Genomic DNA, 21,419 nt, shown 5'->3' on the forward strand with positions numbered 1-21,419 from the left:
GGCCCCGCTAATTCCAGAGCTCTAGAGAGTCAGTACTAAGATTATCAGATCGATGAGAAAGCACAGCGCATAGTGATTAAAAGCGCACTCTGCTCAGATTCAGCTCCCCGCCCCTTTGCTTCCCAGGGCAAGTCAGTTAAGTTCCCCGAGCCTCAGTTTCCTTATCTCTAAAATGGGAAGAGTACCAGGACCTACCCCACGGAGTGGTTGGGGGGATCACACAAATTAATACACGTAAAACCTGAACACGTGTCCGGGAATGTATCCAGACCATACTAAGTGACAGTGATACTTACAGATGATACATAAGCATCGTCCTCATCACCATCAACCACCATAGCAACAACTTATTCCTTGTTTTCTAATGCGCCAGCACGGTTTTAAGTATTGCACACATACATTATATAATTTTTAAAATAATAGCTACTATCGTTTAGAACGCCATCAGCGATTATAATTCCCGTTTTACAGATGAGGAAACCGAGGCTCAGAGACACGAAGTGACTTGTCGTAGGTCACACAGCAGCGATTGGAACCTGGGCTCCAGGGCCCCACCACTGATTAGTCCCCCTGTGAGGTCTGTTCCTCCTGCATCTGAATCAGCTCATGGGGCTTGTCACGAAACAGATTCCAAGGCCCCACTGCACGGCCCACTGATTCTGGGGGGAGCTCAGGAACCTGCATTTTTGCAAGCTTCCCTGGGTGACAAAAGTGGCATTCCGAGAACCAGCGAAGGGCACGATGCGGCTCCCCGTGAACGGGAGGGGTCGATTCTGTGCAGCAGGGCTGCGGGCGAGCCTGGTGCACAGTAGGTGCTCATCACTCATAGTAGGGCTGCAGCAGCTGTCGCTGCTGTGGTTTCGACACAGGGACTCAGCTGCCTCTCTCCGGTCCTCTCTCCGTCTCCCCCACAGAGGCGACTCCCAGCGACTCCGGCTATGTAGGGGCCCCTGCCCCACCCCGGGAGGAGAGAATGGGGGGAGTCGGAACCAGGGAGGACCGAGCAGCCCACCCACCAGGCCCCTATTCCCAAGTGTCTGCTGCTGCCCCCCAGCCTGCTGCGGCCCCCGCCCGCCAGCCTCCACCCCCCGAGGAGGACGAGGAGGAAGCCAACAGCTACGATTCGGATGAAGCAAGTAGGTGGCACTTAACAGAGGGGCGTCTGGGGAAAGTCCCTGCAGGGCCGCCCCAGAGAAGCAGGATGACTCCAGGGATAGCCCCGTACACCCCTCCCCGCCCCCAGCATGCCAAGCATAACAAACGCACTGACCGAGTCATACAAACACGCATTCGTGTTCTGAATTCACAAAATGACATCTGCTTTCCAAAGAATAGGTACTATCTGTCCGTATCTTTTATTATAGTAAAATACAGGTAACATCCAAGTTACCATTTACGTCACCTTAAAGAGTACAAGGCAACTACGTTTCTGTTGTCCAGTTTTGCAGTTCCTGAACGAGTCAGAATTATCACGTGACCCAGCAATTCTCCTTCTAGCTGCAAATGTGCATTTTCCTAGTTTCCCAAACACTTTCATGTCTTCTAAAAGTAACTTTTAACCGTGATTTTTAAATTTCTGGATGTTCTGTCTCGCACCCACCCATCCACTCAGCGATTTATAAAGTGTCTGCTCTGTGCCTCTGCCACTCAGACCCCGAGTCCTAGGGACAGACACACACGCACACGCACACGCACACACACGCTTCAGTGGCACTCCTCCCGGTGAGGCTGGAGCAGCAGGGGAGAGCTGGGTGGCTCTCGTGAGCTGGAGGGGGGCATGGGTGGACAGGTGTCTGGACGTGATACGTGGAGCAGGACTCGGGGGGTGGGAGGGGACATCCCCGTCATGTGGAGAGGCTGGACCCGCTCAGATGAAGTGGACCAAGGACCACAATCAGTGGCACGGCTCCGGGTCACTTTTCAATGTAAAACGGGAAGTGAGTACAGCCTCCCACGCAGGGCTGAGGGGAGGGTAAACTGAGGCGTCTTCTGGGAAGGTGCTTCGTAAGACGGGAAGCCGTTGTCATATAACGTGCTAAGCACACGCGAGGAGTTGCTGCCATGTGACGCGCACGTCACAGGTGATAGGCCCACGACGTTCGGCGAGCTCGCCTTCCGCGCCAGGTGCTTCTCTGCGTGCGCCACGCGCATGCGCCCGTGCGATCCTTCGGGTGGGGGGGGCCTGGGAGCAGCTGCTGTCGCTGCTTCTGTTCACGGGCAGGGAGACGGAGGAGGCCCCGGAGGTGGGGGCCTTGCCCGGGGTCACGCCCGCAGCCCGGGGGCGGGGCTCGCAGTCACAGTCACGGGCCAGACCTGGGTGGAGTGTCGGCTTTTCCCGCCGCCCCCAGGCTCTCCCAGGGGTCATAGGTCCGCAGTCTCGGGGAGCAGGAGTCCGGTGGTCCACCCCCACTTTGCCAGCCATGGGCTGTTTCTGTTGTGGAAAGACGCCTTGTCCGTCCCACCTGTCTGCCTTTCTGTGTCCTGGTCCTCACCTGGAGCAGCGCCCACTGCTTTCCGGTCTGCCTCCCGTGGCCCCTCACTGGACTGCCGAGCACAGACGGTCCCTCCCGGCCCGTGTCCGTCTCCGTTAGGCTCAGACGGTCCCTCCCGGCCCGTGTCCGTCTCCGTTAGGCTCAGACGGTCCCTCCCAGCCGGTGTCCGTCGCCGTTAGGAGCTATCCCCAGGGGCTGGTAACAAGCACGTCTCTGCATTATGAACTCTATACACCTCGCTCACTCCTCTCTATATTTGACAAGTATTTATTGAGCACCTACTAGCTGCCCCCAGCTGTTCTACGTACTAGGGCTACCATGACAAAAAAAAAAGACAGACAAGAGGGCTGATCTGATGGAACTAATGCCCTAGCAGCAAGAAATATACTAATGAGTCCACTTGCAACAGAGATAGAGAACCGTGAAGGAAGTGAAACAGGGCGGAAGACTGAACGTGGCTGCTTGAGATGGAGTGATCAAGGAGGGCTTCTGTAAGGAGGTGGCATTCAGGCCGAGATGTGGATAGTGAGAAGGCCCCGGCCATACACGGATCTAGAGGGAGAGCATTCCAGGCAGAGGCAACGGCAAATGCTAAGGCTCCTGCACTCCTTCAGCGAGTGAGTGGGCACCGACCGTGTGCCCTGCACCGTGTCCAGTAGAGACACAGCCGTGGACAAGACGGGCACAGCCCTTGCCCTCCCGGGGTTCCCAGGCTAGCAGGACGGGAAGTTGCAACTTATTAACTGACCACGGCTGTGCGGAGAGTCTAGCAGGATGGGGTGTCCAGAGCAGGGACCGAGTCTTCCTGTCCTCTGGAGGCTCAGCGCCTAGCCCAGATGGGGCACACAGTCAGCGCTCGGGAAATGTTTGTCGAATGACTGACTGACCGTTCTCTTGGTTCCTGCCTCTTTCCACTCCAGCCACCCTGGGTGCCCTGGAGTTCAGCCTTCTCTACGACCAGGATAACAGCTCCCTGAACTGCACCATCATAAAGGCCAAGGTGGGTGAGGGGGCCAAGCTGGAGACCGCTCAGGCTGTCCGGGCATTCCTATGGGACTCGGGGAAGGCATGGGTTACCAGAGCTGTCTCCCGTCATTGCCTTGTCTAACTGTGACAGTGACGGTGATGAGAAAAAGGCAGGAATTAGCCACAGCCAGTATCTTCGGGGGAGAACCTCCTCCGGGGGCCCCAGAGCGGTTTCGCTTAACTGCAGCCACTGCCCAGGAGCTGGCTTCAAGGGCACAGCCGAGATCTGCTGGCTCAGCCACAGCCTCTCTGGAAGGGATCACGGAAGTGCCACGTGGGAGGCAGTGACAGCCCGATGTGACAGCTGACATGGCCGCAGAGCGGCTCCTTCGGCGGACAGGGCTGTCAACCTGAGCAGCAGCCTGAGTCGGCACACACAAGGGCACTAACGCAGGCTCTGGAGGGGGCGGGGGAGGCGAACCAGGATGGAAGGGCTTCCCCAACGCTGCAGGCTCCGGGGTACTGAACCGACTTCACTCTAGACCCCGAGGAAAGCTGGGTGACATCAGGGCGCATCCCAGAAAGTAACTTACTACGATTTTCTCCCACCCCAGGTCTGGTGCATATAGAACGAGCGAGGGTTCAAATACCAATTCCGCAGCCTCCTGGCTGTGTGATTCGGGGGAAGCCACTTAACCTCTCTGGGCCTCAGTGCGCCCATTTGTAACCTGGGGCTGAAAACAGAGCCTCTCCCGTAGGGATGACTCCGACTCTGTGTATTAAGCGTAAGGTGGCTGCGTGTTCCCAGCTGCCCAGGACGGTTCCCAGCTATGCCTGTCGCCCTGCTGTAGTAACGAAGACCTCGCTCCTCACTCATAAAATGTCCCAGTTTGGGTGATAAATGAGGTACGGAATGCCTGACGCGATTCTTAGATCAGTACACCCAGGTCTCTTCTTCGGCGAGCATTTACTGAGCGACCGTTGTGCGTCAGTCACGGTGCCGGGCACTTAGACGTGTTCAGCCCCGTCTTCCAAATAACACAGTGAGGTCAGGGCACGCGTTACCTCGTTTCATCCTCGTACGAACCTCTGTGGTAGGAGTCATCATTAGCCCCATTGTACAGGTGGGGAAACCGAGGCTCGGAAAGTTAAAGCCTGAGGTCACACAGCTGGTCAGGGACAGAGCTGGATGAGTCCAGACGTTAACAGTCTGCAGCTCCAGGCCCTTAACCATCCACTCCCTCAGTCTTCTCTTCCACCTCCAGAAACGAGGGAAAGCCACACCATTCCAGCCCCCTCGAGGCAGGAGTTTTTATACACCCCCGAGAGCTTCCTGTGGGTTATTTTGTACCATTTAATCTTCACAGCAACTTATGAGGAAGGTTCTATCATCATCCCCATTTGACAGATAGGGAAACTGAGGCACAGAGCGATTAAGTGGCTTGCCCAGATCGCACAGCCAGGAAGTGGAGGAGCTGGGATTTGAACCAGTATGGTCCAGCTCAAAAGCCTGCGCTCTTCCTCACCAGCTTTCCCCTTTGCACCCCGTTTCGTGGCATCCTCTCCTCAGTTCGTGCCGGGCCCAGAGCTCAGCCTTCACAGGCGAGATTGCATTTAATCCTCCAAGAACCCCGTGAAGCAGGGGCTGCGATCAGCCCCATTGAACAGATGAGGAAACCGAGGTCTAAGGAGATCATGGGACACAATCCATGGGATTTGGGATTAGTGCTGTGCGAGGGGACAGTGGGAGCCCAGAGTGGGACCCCCGTGCCAGCCCGGATGTCGGGGGAAGGACAGAGTGTGACGGAGCCCCTGGAATTTTAGAGCTGGGCATCGTAAGAAGCCCAACTTAATTCCTACCCCAGACAAACTCCCTTCCCCACAGCGTCTCATTCGAGCCCCGTGCCAGGCGGAGACTGTCGCATGGTCGGAAAAGCCGAGGTTGAGAAGGGAGTGCAGGGGCCGGGGTCAGAATCAGGCCTCCATCCTGCCCACCCTTCCTGTCCTGGGACGTCTTCTCCCACCCAAAGAGTAAAGACCCAGCCTGGACGAGCACTTACCACGCGCCAGGCACTTTACAGGTGAAAGTGTGTGTAAGTCTCACCACGAAGCAGGCGCTGTTCCCGTCCCATCTGACGGGTGAGGGGTGAAGAAACCTGCCTAGGGCCGCACAGCCAGGCCATGGCGTGACCAGGTTTGAAACCCCGTCCGCCTGGGTCCACAGCTCTTTCCGTGATGCTCCATTTTCCTTTTCTCTCTTTGGAAGAGGAAGTGCGCCGGGTAGACCGATGGTGGGGACAGATGCTGGAGGCCGTGCCCGATGCCCGCGACAGCTGAGCGCCCAGCCCCCCATGGTGCCCACACCGTTGCCTTTTCTCTTACAGGGCCTGAAGCCCATGGACTCCAATGGCTTGGCCGATCCCTACGTTAAGCTGCACCTCCTGCCGGGAGCCAGCAAGGTACCATATGGCCTGGCCCTCTCTGCAAGCCAGGCACACAGGCCCTGGCGGGCACCCAGGGCTCCCAGCTCAGGGCCTAAGTAGCCCTGTCTGCCCCCAGCCCCTCTCCTCCCTGACTGGCAAAGGCCTTGCGAGGGATGAGGGGCACCCAGAGGTCATTGTCCTTCAAGGGGCAGGGCTCCGCCCCTTTCTCCAACCCAGAAACCTGGGATCCGGAGCTGCCAAAGGCCAGGAGAGAAGCAGATGCCCCCAAAATGCCCTTCACCTGCTCGAGCACCTCCAGTGGCTCCGCGGTGCTGGCCGCGGTCCCCCACCCCCTCCCATTTTAAGCCTCAACCAAACGCTCTTCCTCACGCAGTAGAAATGAATGACTCTCCAGATCTCAGGGCTAAGCACTTGCGATAATGTTCCCACCCCCACTCCTCTCCCCTCCCGGCTCAGCTGCTGGTCGCTCTTTTGCTCTGCGGAGGGAAAGTGGGGTTAGTTCTCCTCGCTTTAGACTGACCCCCTCAGGGCACACGGCTGGAAAGTGTGCCTTCTCGGGTGTGGGGTTTTGCTTCGTTTAGTTAATTCGACATGGATGTCCTCAATACAAAGGTGACAGCGCACTTGGTTCCGCGATCGTGGGAAAATGCCTGTTAAAAATCTCTGCAAGTGTCAAACGCCCCATGAGACAAACAGGAGACACAGACACACACCACCACCCACCCCCTCTTTGTTTGGATTAAGGAGAAACAGTCCCTCGCCTGGCCGTGGCCAAACCGAACAGTGGTTGGCCGCTCCTAACTCCCCAGTGAAGTTTGCTTTCTCCTTGAGACTCTCTCCTTTGCTCGCTCCTAAATCCAAACTTGCTTTGCCAAAGAATTCAGTGAGTCATTTACATGTTAGTGTGAATTAGACCTGTCACCAGGCCACCTCTTCTGGTGACCTCTTAGAGTAAAATGAAAACTTTGTCCCCTCTAGGAAATTTCAAGCACGGAGGACGCTATTTGGGAAAATAGTAGGAACTGTCCCAACATCCCCACAAAGTGTTTCTTCACTGCCTGGGAGAGGGTGGCTCTCATTTCCGCCTCTCTGACCTATAAATAATTTTTTTTTTCCTCAGAGGAAGATGTCTCTACTCTTTAATCTTAATGGAATGTTCAAGGAGAGAGCCCAATGCTTAGAGGGAGGGGTGGTCCACTGTCCAGCGTTGGTGGTGGCCTGTAGCCATCACCCTAGAGGACCACACCCCTGCCACTCCCCGAGATATGCAACTGAGTCCCTGGACACTCCAGAGGGGAGGGGAGTGTCCCCTAAGTCACCCCTACCCCAAATCAGCCCAAGGGACAGGGCCGCAGGGCTGGCTCCCCACTGAGGCAACTGTCTCTCTGCCTGTCTCTCTGGGCTCTAGTCCAACAAGCTCCGGACAAAAACCCTGCGGAACACCCGGAACCCCATCTGGAACGAGACGCTCGTCTACCATGGCATCACAGACGAGGACATGCAGAGGAAGACCCTCAGGTACCTGCGGGGCGGGGCCGCAGAGGCCATGGTAGCTAGGCAGGTCGGGCCATCCCCAGCCCCAGGACTACTCTTTAAAACATCTCTGCGTAGTGTTTTCTTTTTTACATCTACAAAAACAGTATATATTTCTGGTAGAAATGTCTGAAAATGCTGATTAACATCTTGTGTCTGGACATCTGGATTGTATGTGTGTCTGTGTGCGCAAGTTTCGTATAAAATTGAGTGTGTAAAAATGGACCATCCTATTAGCCTATCTCACTTAACAATACGTTGATGCCATTTTATAATCTTCTACAATGTTGTCTTGAATTGCGTTTTTAATTATATAAGTAACACATGAATAATGTTCTTCTTGTAACAAATTATAGAGAAGGCAAAGCCCCTTTTAAATGTCAGCCCCCTCCCGCAGCCTGGGTCTGCAGCTTCCTTCCCTGAGTGTGTGTGTATTTGGATACAGAGAGTATCGTGCTGTATATATCTCTAACTTGCCTTTTCTCTTAACATATCTTGGAGTCCTAGCCATGAGAAGACGTTTTGATCTACCTCATTTTTAACTGCTTCAGAGTATTCCACAGAATGGATTGATCGCAGATTTTTAAAAATATTTCATTATTAAATAGTATAAATATATAGAAAAGTATGGAATATAATTTTAAAAATTCATGAACCCGGTACTCAGTCTTTTTAAAAAAATCTTAATATTTGGCTATATGTGCTTCAGCTCTTTTTTTTTTTTTCTTAAGAAATAAAGCGCTACAGGTGCAAGTTGAAGCTCCTGTTGTATACTCCATCCCCCATCTTTGTCTCATCCTCCCCAAGGCTAAACACCACCTGAATTTTATGGGTATCATCCCCAAGCATGCCTTGTACTGCAGCTACATAATTACATATCTGTAAACGCTATGTGGTATTGTTTGGCATCCTTTAAAAATTTCCATAAATGTTTATCAGCTTCTCTCCAGCTCTCCAGCCAGTTCCCCGTGGACGGATATTTAGCTTGTTGCCAGCTTTTCCCTATTACAAAGTTGTAACGAGCATCCTTCTTGCTTCCTCGTGTTCACGTGTGTGTCTCCTGAGGCTAGAAACCAAGGAGGGAGATTTGCTGGAACGTGGGATATGTGGGTTTTTTTTTTTTAATTTTACAAGTTAGACAAACTGTTTTCAAAATCGGCTGTTCCAACCATATTCCCACCAGCTACAATATTACTTTAAGCAAACGTTTTTACCGCAGCGTCGCATACATTTAGAAAAGTGCACACACACACACGGAAGTGTACAGATTGATGAATCTTACAAAAGTGCACGCACTGGGATCAGAGAACAAAACGGTCCCATACCACAGAAGACCCCCTACTGCGCTCTCTCCAGTAAGCAACGCCCCCACACCAGGGCACCCACTGTCCTGACTTCTAACGGGACAAATTAATTTAGTCCGGTTCTGTATGTTATAGAAATCATAAAACACGACTCTTTCGCGTCTGTCTTCTTTCACTTAATATTATATTCGTGATATTCATCCACGTTGTTGTGCGTAGTTATAGATCATTCATTTTCATCGCTATTTAGCATTCCATTGTGTGAATCTGTCACAATGGTGTTCATCCATTCTATTAATGGGCATTTGATTGGTTTTCAGTTGGGGGCTACTAGGGCTGTTAGGAGCATTTCCATAGCTGTTTCTTGGTGCACAGGTGCATGCATTTCTCTTGCATATATACCTAGGAGTACAAGGGCTGAGTCATAGTGGGCATGTATGTTCAGCCTTAATAAAAACTTCCAGTTTTCCGTAGAGATTGTACCAATTTACACTCCTACCAGCAACGTGTGAGAGTTCCGATTCCTGCATGTTCTCCTCGTCACTTGTTTATTTTTGGTTTCTGGCGGTTAAGTAGTGGTTTCGCGTTTCCCCGAGGACTAATTCCAACATTATTTTCCATGTATACTGTTACATTTATTCTATCATTTTCTTAAGTCGTCCCCATTATAGAACATGTTTGTTATTTCTGCTTTTCCACAGTTATAAATAATACTGTGATAAACGTCTTTGTAGTTAAATATTTCTGGCACTTCTTATATCTGAGATAAATTCCTAGAAGTGACATTACTGGGTCAGAAATGGTGATTATTTTTAAGTCTTCGGCCACACACTGCCCTGCAGATGGATGGTGTTGATTGTACCCCATCAGCTGAGGCCACTTCTTGCTCTAGTCACAGTGAGGCTCGGCCCTTCAGAACTTCGAACATTGTTCTACAAATGCTGATGGCCAAGGAATGAGGTGCCATTAGACCCTGCCGGTCCTCCATACTGCCCCCCAAGCTTTGAGGGGACAAGTCCTTTCTGCGCCTTAGTATATGTCAGGATGAATTACCAGTTACCTCGACTGGTCCTTTTGGCCTCCTGAGGGATTTTTCTCCTGACTCACTCACCTTTTCTGTGCCTCTGTTCAAATCAATGCTTTGCAGAGTAGATAACAGAAGGCAATATAGTGTCTTAGGGTTCAGAGAGAGCCGAACTCAGGTCCCCATTCTGTCACTTAGTAGGGAAAAATGATTCGACCTCTCTGGGCCCCAGTCTCCTCTCTACAGTGGGAAACTTGGATGTCTGGTGGGAGACAAAATTAAATGAGAAGTCAGATGGCCGTGAAGCATACGAAAAGGGGGCTCAACTTCATTCACAATCAAGGAAGCATAAATTAAAAGTACAGCGAGATACTGTGCCCCATTCGGAAATGCTAAAGTCAAAGACTGATGAAACAAAAATTGGAGACAGTGGAGAACAACCAGAAGCTGCATTACTGCTGGGGGGAGGATGCTCGGTGGAAATACTCCATGTTTAGAGGTTTCCACTGAAGCTAATCTTACGTGAAGCCCATGACTCAACAATTTCACTCCTAGGGAGACATTCAACAGAAGTACACTTGACCCTTGAACATCCCGTGTTAGAACACTGTGGGTCCACTTATATGTGGACTGTTTTCAATAAATACTGTCAATGTGTTTTCTCTTCCTCATAATTTTCTTAATAGCATTTTTTTCTCTAGCTTACTTTATTGTAAGAGTCCCGTATATAATACATAAAACATACCAAACGTGTTCATCGACTGTTTACGTTAGTAGTAAGGCTTCCAGTCAACAGCAGGCTGTTGTTAATGTTGTTAGCCGTGGATTTTTCAACTCTGCGGTGGGCCAGCATCCCTAACCCATGCTGTTCGAGGGTTAACTGCACATACATGTGCATACGAAGAGACATGAACATGGATGTTCCATTGCAGCTTTATTCATTCTAGCTCAAAACCAAGTGCCCATCAGCAGCAAACTTATTATGGCATATTTACACAATGGAATGTTATACAGCAGTAAAAAGGACAAGTAACCATACGCTACAGATGAATCTCGCAGATAAAATATTGAGCAAGAGAAGCCATCTGACTCCATGTACATAAGGGTTCAAAATGGGACAAAGAATCCATGGGGCCGGAAGTCAAAGATAGCACTTGCCTTTGAAGGAAGTAGTGACTAGAAGGGATCCCGAAGGTGTTCTGGAAGCTGGAATGTTCTATATCTGGATCTGGGTGGTGGTACATGGGTGTGTGCATGTGAAAAAATTCAACAAGCCATTAAAGATTCATGCACATTCTGCTCATAGGTTATACTGCCATAAAGAAGAAAAAAAAGGTACCTGGCCCAGTGCTCAATAAATAGGGAATCGAAATGTTCTTATGCACATTGCTTGCCAGCATCCATCGCAGGCAGCTCTTGGCACATAGTAGGAGCTGGTATATGTGCTTTCTTCTCTCCCCACCTCTTCTGTGGGTCCTAGGATCTCTGTCTGTGATGAAGACAAATTTGGCCATAACGAGTTTATCGGTGAGACCAGATTCTCACTCAAGAAACTGAAACCGAACCAGAGGAAGAACTTCAATATCTGTCTAGAGCGGGTGATCCCGGTGAGTGCCTTTTCCCAAGGGTTTGATGAGGGAGAAAAGTTTGCGGGGTGCTGCCTTCCTCTGGGGCTAACAGATCTGCAGGGTGCTGGACAATAGAGGGGCTGGGGCAGCTGTTGAGAGGAGGGCGAACATTTGGGGTCAGAGCATCGGGGTCACAGCCTGGCCGTGCCTTTTACCAGCCCTGTGTTGGCATCACTTCTCTGAGTGACAGCGTCCGCTTTGGTAGAACGGGGAGCGGCAGTGTGGTGTGGCAGTGTGGGCTGCCCGGGTTCAAAGCCCAGTTCTGCCATTCGCCTGCTCCCTGGCCTTGGCCAAGGGGCTGAGCTATCTTGAGCCTCAGTTTTTCTTGTCTGTAAATGGGCATTATAACAGTACCTGCCTCGTGGGATGGTTTACGAGAGACATAATCAAAACGGAACCGAGGATATAATAAGCATTCATAAATTCTTAACTGTTGTTATTATAGGAATGGCATTGCCTTACTCACCTGCCGGTCATAAAGTTATGCATGAGCAGGATGGCACAGTGTTTAAGAATACCAGCTCTGGAGCCAGAGTCCCTGGGTTCGAATCCGAGCTCTGCCACTTGTATAACCTGGGCCAAAGAACTTAACCTCTCTGGGCCTTGTTTTCCCATCTGTAAAATGGGACTATAGAGTACGAGTCTCCTAGGGTCTTCTGAGGGCTCACGTGAGAGTACTTATAAAGCATTAGAACAGTTATTGTTAGGTGTGATACTTGCCTCTTGAGAAAGAGCAAGAACTAAATCGAGGTTCTCTAGTTGGGCTACCCCTCAGAATCAACTGGAGATTTCAAAACCAGAGCTTTACAGACTAAGATTTTGGGAATCTTCCTGGAGACTCTGACTTAGTGAGGTCGGCTAGGACCCAGCAATCTATATATTTAGAAATATCCCGGCCTGCTCTTTTTTTTTTTTTTTTTTTGCATATGGACCACTTGGGCCCAGAGAGGGAAGCGAGTTGCCAAGGTCACACCGTGAGTCAGTGGCTGTCCTCCCGGGTGCCGGCCAGAGCCCAGCTCTCCTGCAGCCACCGGCACGCCCGCTCCCTGTGGGCAGTGGGCCAGCTCCCCACGGGGAAGCCATGGCGGGCGGGAGGGGGAATCCTGCAGCATCCTCCCACCAGATGGCCAGCCCGAGGAGGGAGTATCCGTGTGCCACACCGTATTTGTATAGCACAGGTGAAAGAATGAGACACAAGGAGAACTGCAAGGAAGAATGCACCCCAAATGCCAGGCTCCGGATAAACCACTGAAGACAACCCGAGGAGCGGAACGTTTCCTCTAGGTTTCTCCCTGATAACAGCTGTTTCCTTAGGCTTCCTCTTCCTTCCCTCACTCAGTGAGTCCAGCTGGTCGGGACAGTGGCCAGGCCTCCGCCTGGGTCATCAGCTCCTGGGCCTGCCCATCTTTCTGTGATGGACGCAGCCAGCCCCAGAGGCACGGAGCCGGCAGGACAGCAGAGGCCTGCAGGGGCCACAGAACTCTGCCAGTCGTCTTCCTTTGCTCTGTGCCCTCCCACCGCCATGCGCCCCACCAAGGACAGGGACCGCATGAGCGGCACCTCCTCCCCTGTTGACCTCAGCCGTCCTCTTCTCTAGAGAGATTGTATTTAACCATCAGTTTGACATTTGTACCCCCAGAACCTTAGAATCCCACAGAAGGAACTTAGGAGCCACGAGGGAGGAAGTACCTGGTGGCCAGGCCCCAAGCCCCCTTTGCCCCTTTAACCAGAGAAGAGCGAATCCTACCTGCGTTATGTGGGGTGCTCTGCTGCTTATTGGCTGTGTGACCTTGGACAAGTGGCCTAACAACTCTGACCTCGGAGTCTCCGTCTGTAAAATGGGGATAGTAATACAACCTATGTCATAGGCTGTGTGCATTAACATAATCTGCCAAATGGTTAGCATTAGATAAATTTTAGCTGAACGGGGGAAAGCTGGAGGGCCGCAGAGGCTTGGGGAGCCTGCCCCTGGGGCTCTGGATGCTAATGGAAGGGTGAGGGGCTTCTTGTGCTTCCTGTGCAGAGAGACGAGCTGCAAAGACAATGTTCTCTTTCCGTTTGCCCCTCAGATGAAGCGTGCGGGGACCACCGGGTCTGCCCGAGGCATGGCCCTGTATGAGGAGGAGGTGAGCACTGAGTGGGTTCGGCAGCTGCAGTCGGGGTCTGGAGTCCCCCTTTTCTCCCCACGCCCATCCCCATCCCTGCTGTTTCTCCCAAACCACCTGCCTGTTGGTTCACCTGAGAGCTGCTCTTGCCCAGGGTGTCAGGACAGAAGGCCAGGTGGCTGTTCTTCACACCAGGAGCCCGAGAGGGGTGAAGCCCCATCCTGCCACAGCCCGAACACCCTTGAGTTCCTCGGCCTCGGGGGCAGAAGCTCTGGCAGTGGCCGTCAGTCCTGGAGCGGTGCCCCTCCCCCTCCTCGGGGACGTGGGCGAGGCTCTTTGAGCTGTGTGCCTGGCCAAGGTTGGGCTTGGGCTACCTGTCCAAGCTTTTGGCCCGGGTCTGTGTGTGACACCAAGGCCTACATTTACGTGAAGACTGGTTGGGTCAGGCAGGTCTGAGCTCAGAGTTAGGGACTGGGCTGGGGCCAGGCTCAAGGCTCAGTCCTGGGTCGGAGCTAGGTCAGTTAGTGACCAGCGTCAAGCTCAACCTATGACCAGAATCCGTGTCTTAAGAGTGAACCCACTGCCTGGCCCCCTCCCCTTCCTGGGCCCACATGGCCTCTTCTTTTACTGCAGCAGGTGGAGCGCATTGGTGACATAGAGGAACGAGGCAAGATCCTGGTGTCCCTCATGTACAGCACGCAGCAGGGCGGCCTCATCGTGGGCATCATACGCTGCGTGCACCTGGCCGCCATGGACGCCAATGGCTACTCAGATCCATTCGTCAAGCTGTGAGTCGGTGACCTGGGATCGTGAATGGGCTCCAGAGGGGATCCTAGATCCTTGTAAAGGGGGGACCACAGAGATGCCCCAAGGTCATTGTACACCGAGGCCCAGAAAGGGAACGAACCTGCCCAAGGTCACACAGTGAGACAGATGACCAGAACTGGCTGCACTGTGACGCCGGAGTCACAGGCAGTTAGACTGGTGTGTCGCTCGCCCACGTGAGAATTTTCGTGGCTCTGTCCCCTCTTGTGGGAGAGGGGTAGTCGGCAAAGTCACGCCCATTTGAGGCCCCCTAGAATCAGCGACAGGCCCCTCCAGCCGCTCAGAGCCCCACCGCCAGAGAAGCCACCTGGCTTTTTTCATATTCAGTCTGGAAATGCTCAAAGAGAAGACCTTAGACTTTGGGGGTCACTCCAGGAATCTCACGGGATATAAGGGAACCTTGGTCATCTGTGCTAGTCGGGACCCTCTGAGAAGATGCCGTGATGGGATGAGGGTTTCATTGGGGGAGATGCCTGTGCGAAGGCAGGGGCTGTTGGGGAAATGCAGAGCTATCCGCCCCGCAAGTCTGACCCCGAGTGGGGAGGAGCAGGGGGAAAGGTGAGTGGAAGCGTCCAGACACCAGCTCAGCAAGGCTGTCGGGGAGTCCTTAGGCCAAAAGCAGCCATAGCGTCCCCACCACATACAGTCATCAGCTGGGAGCGTGACCTTGGCACAAACATGGCCTGGATTTCCAAGCGCAGCAGCGGGGCCTTGGTTCGTGTGCATCCTGTGGCCGGAGGTCCACCGGGCACACGCTCATTCAGCTCCCACCTCTGCCAGCGGCTAACTGTGTGACTGCAAGCAAGTTATTCACCCTCTCTGAGCCTCAGATCCTTCACTGGTACGACGAAGCCAATACGTCCATTGTCTCCAAGAGTGAGCATAAAGCCCAATGAGATAACATATATAAAGCAAGTAGAGTTGTGCCTGGTACAGAAGTATTTAGCTACTTTCGCTAGAATTCAGCTTTGCTTTATGGCAACAAAGCATGCGTTTCCACGGATATGGTCGAGAGCCTGGGCTCTGGATCCACAGTGCCCAGGTCAAATCCCAGACCCAATAGTCTTCAGTATTCTCTAGGTGTGTGACCTCGGGACTGTGCCTTAACACCTCTGGGCCTCTGCTTTCTCATCTGTAAAACGGGACGATAGTAGTGTGCATTAGGTCCCATCTCCCAAGAAGCAGAACCAAGGCAGGACGAAATGTGCAAGAGAGTCGTTGGGGAAAACGCCTGTGAAAGTTGAGAAGGATCTGGAGGGTCGTAGCGACAAGAGGCCTTAGAACAGACCTGCCCCCTGTGCAGGAGATGGGGAGGGGGACGCATGGGCAGGAAGAGTCTTAGACAGCAGTGCCGTTCCGAGGAAGTTTCACCCACAACAGTGGGGAGTCCTTGAGTGCAAAGTCGCCCATTGAAGGAACCCAGCATCTCCCAGAAACGGGGCTGCCTAGGGTCCCTGCTGGCTCAGGTACTGGCTGAGAGCAGCCGTGGCAAACAGGGCCACGTGAGAACAGAGTAGCGGGTCCCAGCTCGGCAGCTCGCTGGTCAGTTTCGTCCTCTGCAGATGGAGATCTGAGAGGTGCATTTTTGTGGGGCCGGGATATAGTAAGTGCTCAATAAAAGCCCATCATTAGGGTTATAGAGAACTACCATCACTATTCTTACTCGTGGCAGAGGGTATTTATTAATGTTGTCTCCAGCCTGGAAGACCCTCGCCTGAACCCACTGCCTCTGGTAACGGAAAAGAATACTTCCCTTAAGCCCTCGGCTGAAAAGCAGGCCAGTACGGGCTTTACTTCAGATTTCCTTTGAATGAGGATTTAGTTAACGAAAGAACACACATGTCAGACATGAATTTAATTTCTAGGAGGAGTTGGGTTTCATTCGTTAATATGGTCCAATAGAAAAAATGAATTCCTGGGCTGCTGTCCTGTGCTCCATTAAATCCCAGCCACGTGCAAATTGGTTCTCTTAACAATTCTCCCCACCATCCCCTCTCTCATCCGCTCAGTCTCTCTAGTAGAGTTGCCGTGGTCATCAGCGAAACAGCTGTCCTTGTGGGCTGTGAGGAACAAGAAACAGGAGGCCGTGAACCAGCTTAAGATCAAATAAAGATTTCTGAAGTCAGAATTGTACCCTCTTTTTTTTTTTGGCTCCTCACTTGGCACCTTTTAATTCCCCCATTGGAGTCTCTTCTGGAAAATTATCCTTGAAAACAGTTTCGCGAATGGGAAAGAAACGTTTTCCCTCTCTAATGATTGGGAAACTGAAGCGTGCAGAAGTTGCGCTCAGGTTCCAAGCCGCACGGCTAGGGTTCGTTGAGGATTGAGAACAGCTAACGTGCTTAGTGCCATGCCCGGCATCAAGGAGACAATCTAGTGCACATTGGTCACCATTAACGTTGATGCGCTTTCTGATTTGTTTGTCAGTTATTCTCCTGACACTGGAAGGAGCCTTTGGGGTCGTCGAGGGGCTGTTCTTTTTCCTCAGACTTCATTCGTAACAGCCTCTCATGTCTCCTCTCAGCTGGCTGAAACCAGACATGGGAAAGAAGGCCAAACACAAGACTCAAATTAAGAAGAAGACCTTGAATCCCGAATTTAATGAGGTAAGGCTGCCCCGTTTTGTCAATATTTCCTGTGTGTGAGAGAGGAACAGACTCCCTACTAGAATGCCGTCAAGCACACCAAAAAAAAAGCTTTCTCTTGTAGGTCAGTTTGAGTCGTCTAAAGGAAAGGTAATGAGTTCCTTGTCACTGGAGGGAATCAAGCCTAAGACCAAAACCTATGCATTAGGAATGTCGCAGGAAAGAAGCCGAGTTTGAAGAGAGATTGCATTAAATCATCTCCAGCACCATCATCAGTAATACTGAAATTCAAGAAAATAGACATGGCGACGCCCTTCGCCATCCACCCCGTTGGCGCTGCCCTCCCCTCCCCCCTCCCTCCCACATCCATCCAGTGCCTCGGGTCTCGCTAAGCCACGGTCTGGATGCCCATCGACTGTGCCCCTCTGTGTTCTCCCCTGGCGCGTCCCGCCCGGACCATGGCCCTAGACCCTTGAGTCATCTCCCCGGACTTGGCCCATCCTCCGCGATTAAGCATGAGCTTTCCAAAACAGGAATCTGAATTTGTCACCCCCTTGCTTAAATAACCCATCAGCGACTCCCCGTCTTCTTAGCATGACAGTCAAGTCCTTTCAAACTCATGTCCCACCGCTGCCCCATCACACACCCCCACACCCCCAAGTCGCACTGACGTCCGTCCGTCCGTCCGGGCAGATCCCGGCCACACCACTCAGCCTGCTGCTCCCACTTCCTCTCCCTCCTTTTTTCGCTGGCAAAGTCCTGCTCATCCCGCGAGACTCAGTGTGTTAACCCCGCATACGCTTCCTCCGTGCTCCCAAGCTGCATGCCGGCCATCTGGGTTTCAGTGATCTGTGGACAAGCCCGTCGGACAGCAGGGGTCCAGAAACATCTGCTGCATATAACGATCTGATGCCGGGTCACAGTCAGCCAGTGTCCGTTTTTACCAAATGTTGCAAAGTGGGAAAGGGAAGCTACGACGCAGTGCGTTTTGTATTGTTTTGTTTCTCTTTTGAGACGCATACCCATACGCACATCCGTGGGGGATGTTCTAGATAAACAGAGCCTGGAGCAACCCCTGGCCAGTTAGTTCAGACCCTCAGGTTCTCAGTTCCCCTTGTCAGCTGGACCCCTGACTTCCCAATTCTGACTCATGAATTTTGAGTCATTGTACTGCCGCCCTGTCTCCTGGGGTCTGAACAAGTCACAGAGTAAGAAATCCAAATAGCCGATAAACTCATTAGCAACATTCGGCTGGGCTAGAGCAGGCGAAACGTGAATCAAGACGAGACACCACGCCTCCTCACGGACTGGCACGCGGATGCTGTGAGCTGTGGGTACCAACGTGGGAGAGCAGGCGGGAGGGGGCAGACGCCGCGGGAGGAAGCCAGCCGCGTCCACGTCTGCAGGGAAGTTTCTCGAACGCTTCAAAAGCCTTAAGCTGAAAAAGCGGTAATTCCCTTTATTTGGGGAATGGGTAATACAGTCACGTATTTGAAAATTCCAACAGCCCCAAAGGATATCCAGCCAAAATTTCCCTCTTTGCCCGGCCTCCATTTCCAAGATGCATGTGTGCGTGCATGTGCGTGTGCATGTGTGTGTGTGCATGCATGCGCGTGTGCACATGTGCATGTGCGTGGCCAGCTTTCTTATTATACACAGATGGTATCACAGCATGTATGTGCCACTCGATCTTAAAATTTTACAAACTGAGAAAAACAATCCTCGAAACTTATCCTAAGTGAATCATCATGGACGTACCCATGGTTTAGCCGCCAGGTTGCCATTAATGATCGTGAAAAACTGCAAACAAACTAAATACCTCAGGGATTAGGTTACGGTGCAGCCACACAGCCATTAAATGAAGCCATTGAAATGCTGATGCAGAAAAATATTTGCTGGCACACTAAAATATTTTTTTATTATGTGTTATAAAATGGAAAAAGAAAGCTACAATACAGTATATTCATATTATACTGCACATAGCATAATGCTCAAATATTTCATAAATTCAAATTAATATTCATATTTTTTAAAACATTCATCAGTGTAGTCACACCTAGAAATGTTGACAGTGGGTATTCTTGGGTAGTTAGATTACAGGTTTTGGGTTTTGTTGTTGTTTGCTTCCTCGGTTAACAATGATCATGGGTGACTTTTATAATTAAGCAGAAAGTTTATTTTAAAAATCGGATTGTCTAGAAATGTAAATACCTACCTCTCATGTCAATATCAGTCTCTTCAACTACCTTTAACCTCTAAATGATGGAGACAGGGGAAAACCTACTTTAGAAGTTACCAGAATGGAAGGACTGAGTTCATGGCTAGCTGCCCTCAAGGAAACTTGGCCAGAACCAGCTCTCTTAAAAAACAAACAAACAAAAACACCAGCCTTCCATTTGCAAACAGCAAGTCATTGAAAAGAGAATTACAGGGCTCAAGGGACTTTGTTATACAGAATATTCATTAAAAGGGAATTGTTGGCCTGGGGAAGAGGTCGAGAGCAGGAAGGGCCCCCTGGCTCCCTATGCCATTTAAGGGTGGCCCCTTGGCCCATGAAGCCCTAGGACTTATCCTCTTACTTAGCTCCCAGTGTGAAGGCTCTGGGGACCCTCTCACTCACAAGTCCTCCTCTCTTGCATCCAGGAGTTCTTCTATGACATCAAACACAGCGACCTGGCGAAGAAGTCACTGGACATCTCAGTCTGGGACTACGACATCGGCAAGTCCAACGATTACATCGGTGAGTGCTCCCCACTCCCAGAGCAAACGCCCCGCCCCAGTCCGTCCCCGTGCCATGCCGGGGAGGGGAGCCTCTCCCAGAGCAAACGTCACCCAGGGCAGCAGGCGCGAGGACCCGTCTTTTCTTTGGGCATCACGTCATCCACACGCAAAGTCGGGACCCACGGTTCTGATTTGGGTCCAGTTTGGGTCCAGTTTGGGAATGCCTTCAGATGATGAAACGGCTTCACACGCTGGGGAAATTGGGTCATGACTGGTTGGTCATTTGGTGAACACATCGCCTCAGAGTGGAAGAGTTAAATCCCAGGAGGGCGGGTCTGTGCAAAGGAAGTCTCCTTAACCGGTTTGCAAGTCAAGGATGAAAGTCCCAGTTTCTCTAGTCCCCCTCCAAATAATGGGGAAGAACAGTGATTAAAGACGGAGCAGGGAGGGAGTCCAGGCAAGGGACCCGGCTGCAGCAGAGACGAGGGGGCAGGATTGAGCAGGGTGACGAAACTAACTCTGGAGACAGATGCTGAGTTCCCAAAAGCAGTGGGAGACGAGTTTCCACGGGTGAGCGGGGTTTGGAGGGCGTCTTACAAAACAGACAGTGACGTCGAGACTTGGTGCTGCGGTAGGAGCCGCTGGGGGCTCTCGAGGAGGCAGAGGCCAGTAGCGATCACAACCCGTAACAACGCTCCACAGAGAACCGATCCCAAGGCACGGGAGGGCGTCACCGCTTGGTGGCCGTTTTCCCCCAGCTAGACCTTTGGGCCCAGAACGAGATCCCTGCGCGCCTGGTCCGCTCTGACCGCCGGTCCCCACCTTCTCTTACCATCCAGGAGGCTGCCAGCTGGGGATCTCGGCCAAAGGAGAGCGCTTGAAACACTGGTACGAGTGTCTGAAAAACAAGGACAAGAAGATCGAGCGCTGGCACCAGCTGCAGAACGAGAACCACGTGTCGAGCGACTAGGACGGCGCCCGCGTCCCCAGTTCCACGCGCCGCTCCCCGCCGGGCCACCGCCCACCCGCCCCGGCCTGCCCCGCAGCCCACTGCACTCTGGAGTCTTCCCTGCGCCTCCCCGCCCCACCCCGTCCCCGAGCCCGCCCTCGAGGTGCCCCCCGCACCCGGGGCTCCGCCACCAAAGACCTGCTCCTCCCTCCGCGGCGCCGTGACGCGGCCTCTGGATTCAGCCCTGTCCGGCCCGGCCAGGACGGGGCAGTGAGGCTGGGGACAGGGAGACGTTTACAGGGAGGCTGTGCAGTCGACGGCCTTTCAGGGCGGGTAGTTACAAACGTTGTCCTTCGTAGCTTAGGGCTGCTTCGCGTGCCTCTTGGCCTCGAACAGACACGCACATGCGCAACTCAACTGGCGAGAGCCCTCGGTCGTCGGTCGTCGGTCGTCGGCAGGCCCCGGGAGCATCCGGGCTCCCACTGCCTCCCCACGGCCACACCCCCGTAGCCAGGAGGACAGCCCACCGTGTTCAAACCCCCTGGTGACGAGAAACACACTCTCCCAGCTCCCAAATGCTTCAAGAAGTGGACACACGGATGCGCGGAGGGACTCGGCAGCCCCCTCCTTCAGGATGTCACCCATTTGCTTCCTAGCAAAAAACAACACCCGCTCTCCACCAGCCCCACCTGGCTCTTGCCCTCCTCCCCCCTCCCTGTCCCTTAGACCACAGGAAACGCCCGTCTTCACCCTCCCGCCTCTTCTCTACTCCCATCTCTCCCCCCTTCTCCTCTCTCCCTCTCTAAGGTCAAATAGCCAAAGCAAAAAATACCCTGACACAGC

General features: G+C 52.5%; 1 protein-coding gene across 4 annotated transcripts in view; it reads left to right on the forward strand.

The window, feature by feature from the left end:
• RPH3A (rabphilin 3A) overlaps window positions 1–21,002 on the forward strand; it is a 209,433-nt gene extending 188,431 nt beyond the window's left edge. For all 4 annotated transcript variants that reach the window (XM_016149761.2, XM_016149765.2, XM_016149760.2 and 1 more), the window contains 10 exons: window positions 915–1,136; window positions 3,413–3,492; window positions 5,843–5,917; window positions 7,311–7,420; window positions 11,244–11,370; window positions 13,461–13,517; window positions 14,130–14,284; window positions 16,846–16,927; window positions 19,550–19,646; window positions 20,467–21,002. In XM_016149761.2, coding sequence (XP_016005247.2) covers window positions 915–1,136; window positions 3,413–3,492; window positions 5,843–5,917; window positions 7,311–7,420; window positions 11,244–11,370; window positions 13,461–13,517; window positions 14,130–14,284; window positions 16,846–16,927; window positions 19,550–19,646; window positions 20,467–20,597 — 1,136 coding nt within the window. In that variant the 3' untranslated portion in view covers window positions 20,598–21,002. The remainder of the gene's footprint in view (window positions 1–914; window positions 1,137–3,412; window positions 3,493–5,842; window positions 5,918–7,310; window positions 7,421–11,243; window positions 11,371–13,460; window positions 13,518–14,129; window positions 14,285–16,845; window positions 16,928–19,549; window positions 19,647–20,466) is intronic.
• Window positions 21,003–21,419: the final 417 nt, after the last annotated feature.

This window comes from Rousettus aegyptiacus, unplaced genomic scaffold (genome assembly GCF_014176215.1).
Source record: "Rousettus aegyptiacus isolate mRouAeg1 unplaced genomic scaffold, mRouAeg1.p scaffold_m13_p_5, whole genome shotgun sequence".
NCBI lineage: Eukaryota > Metazoa > Chordata > Mammalia > Chiroptera > Pteropodidae > Rousettus > Rousettus aegyptiacus.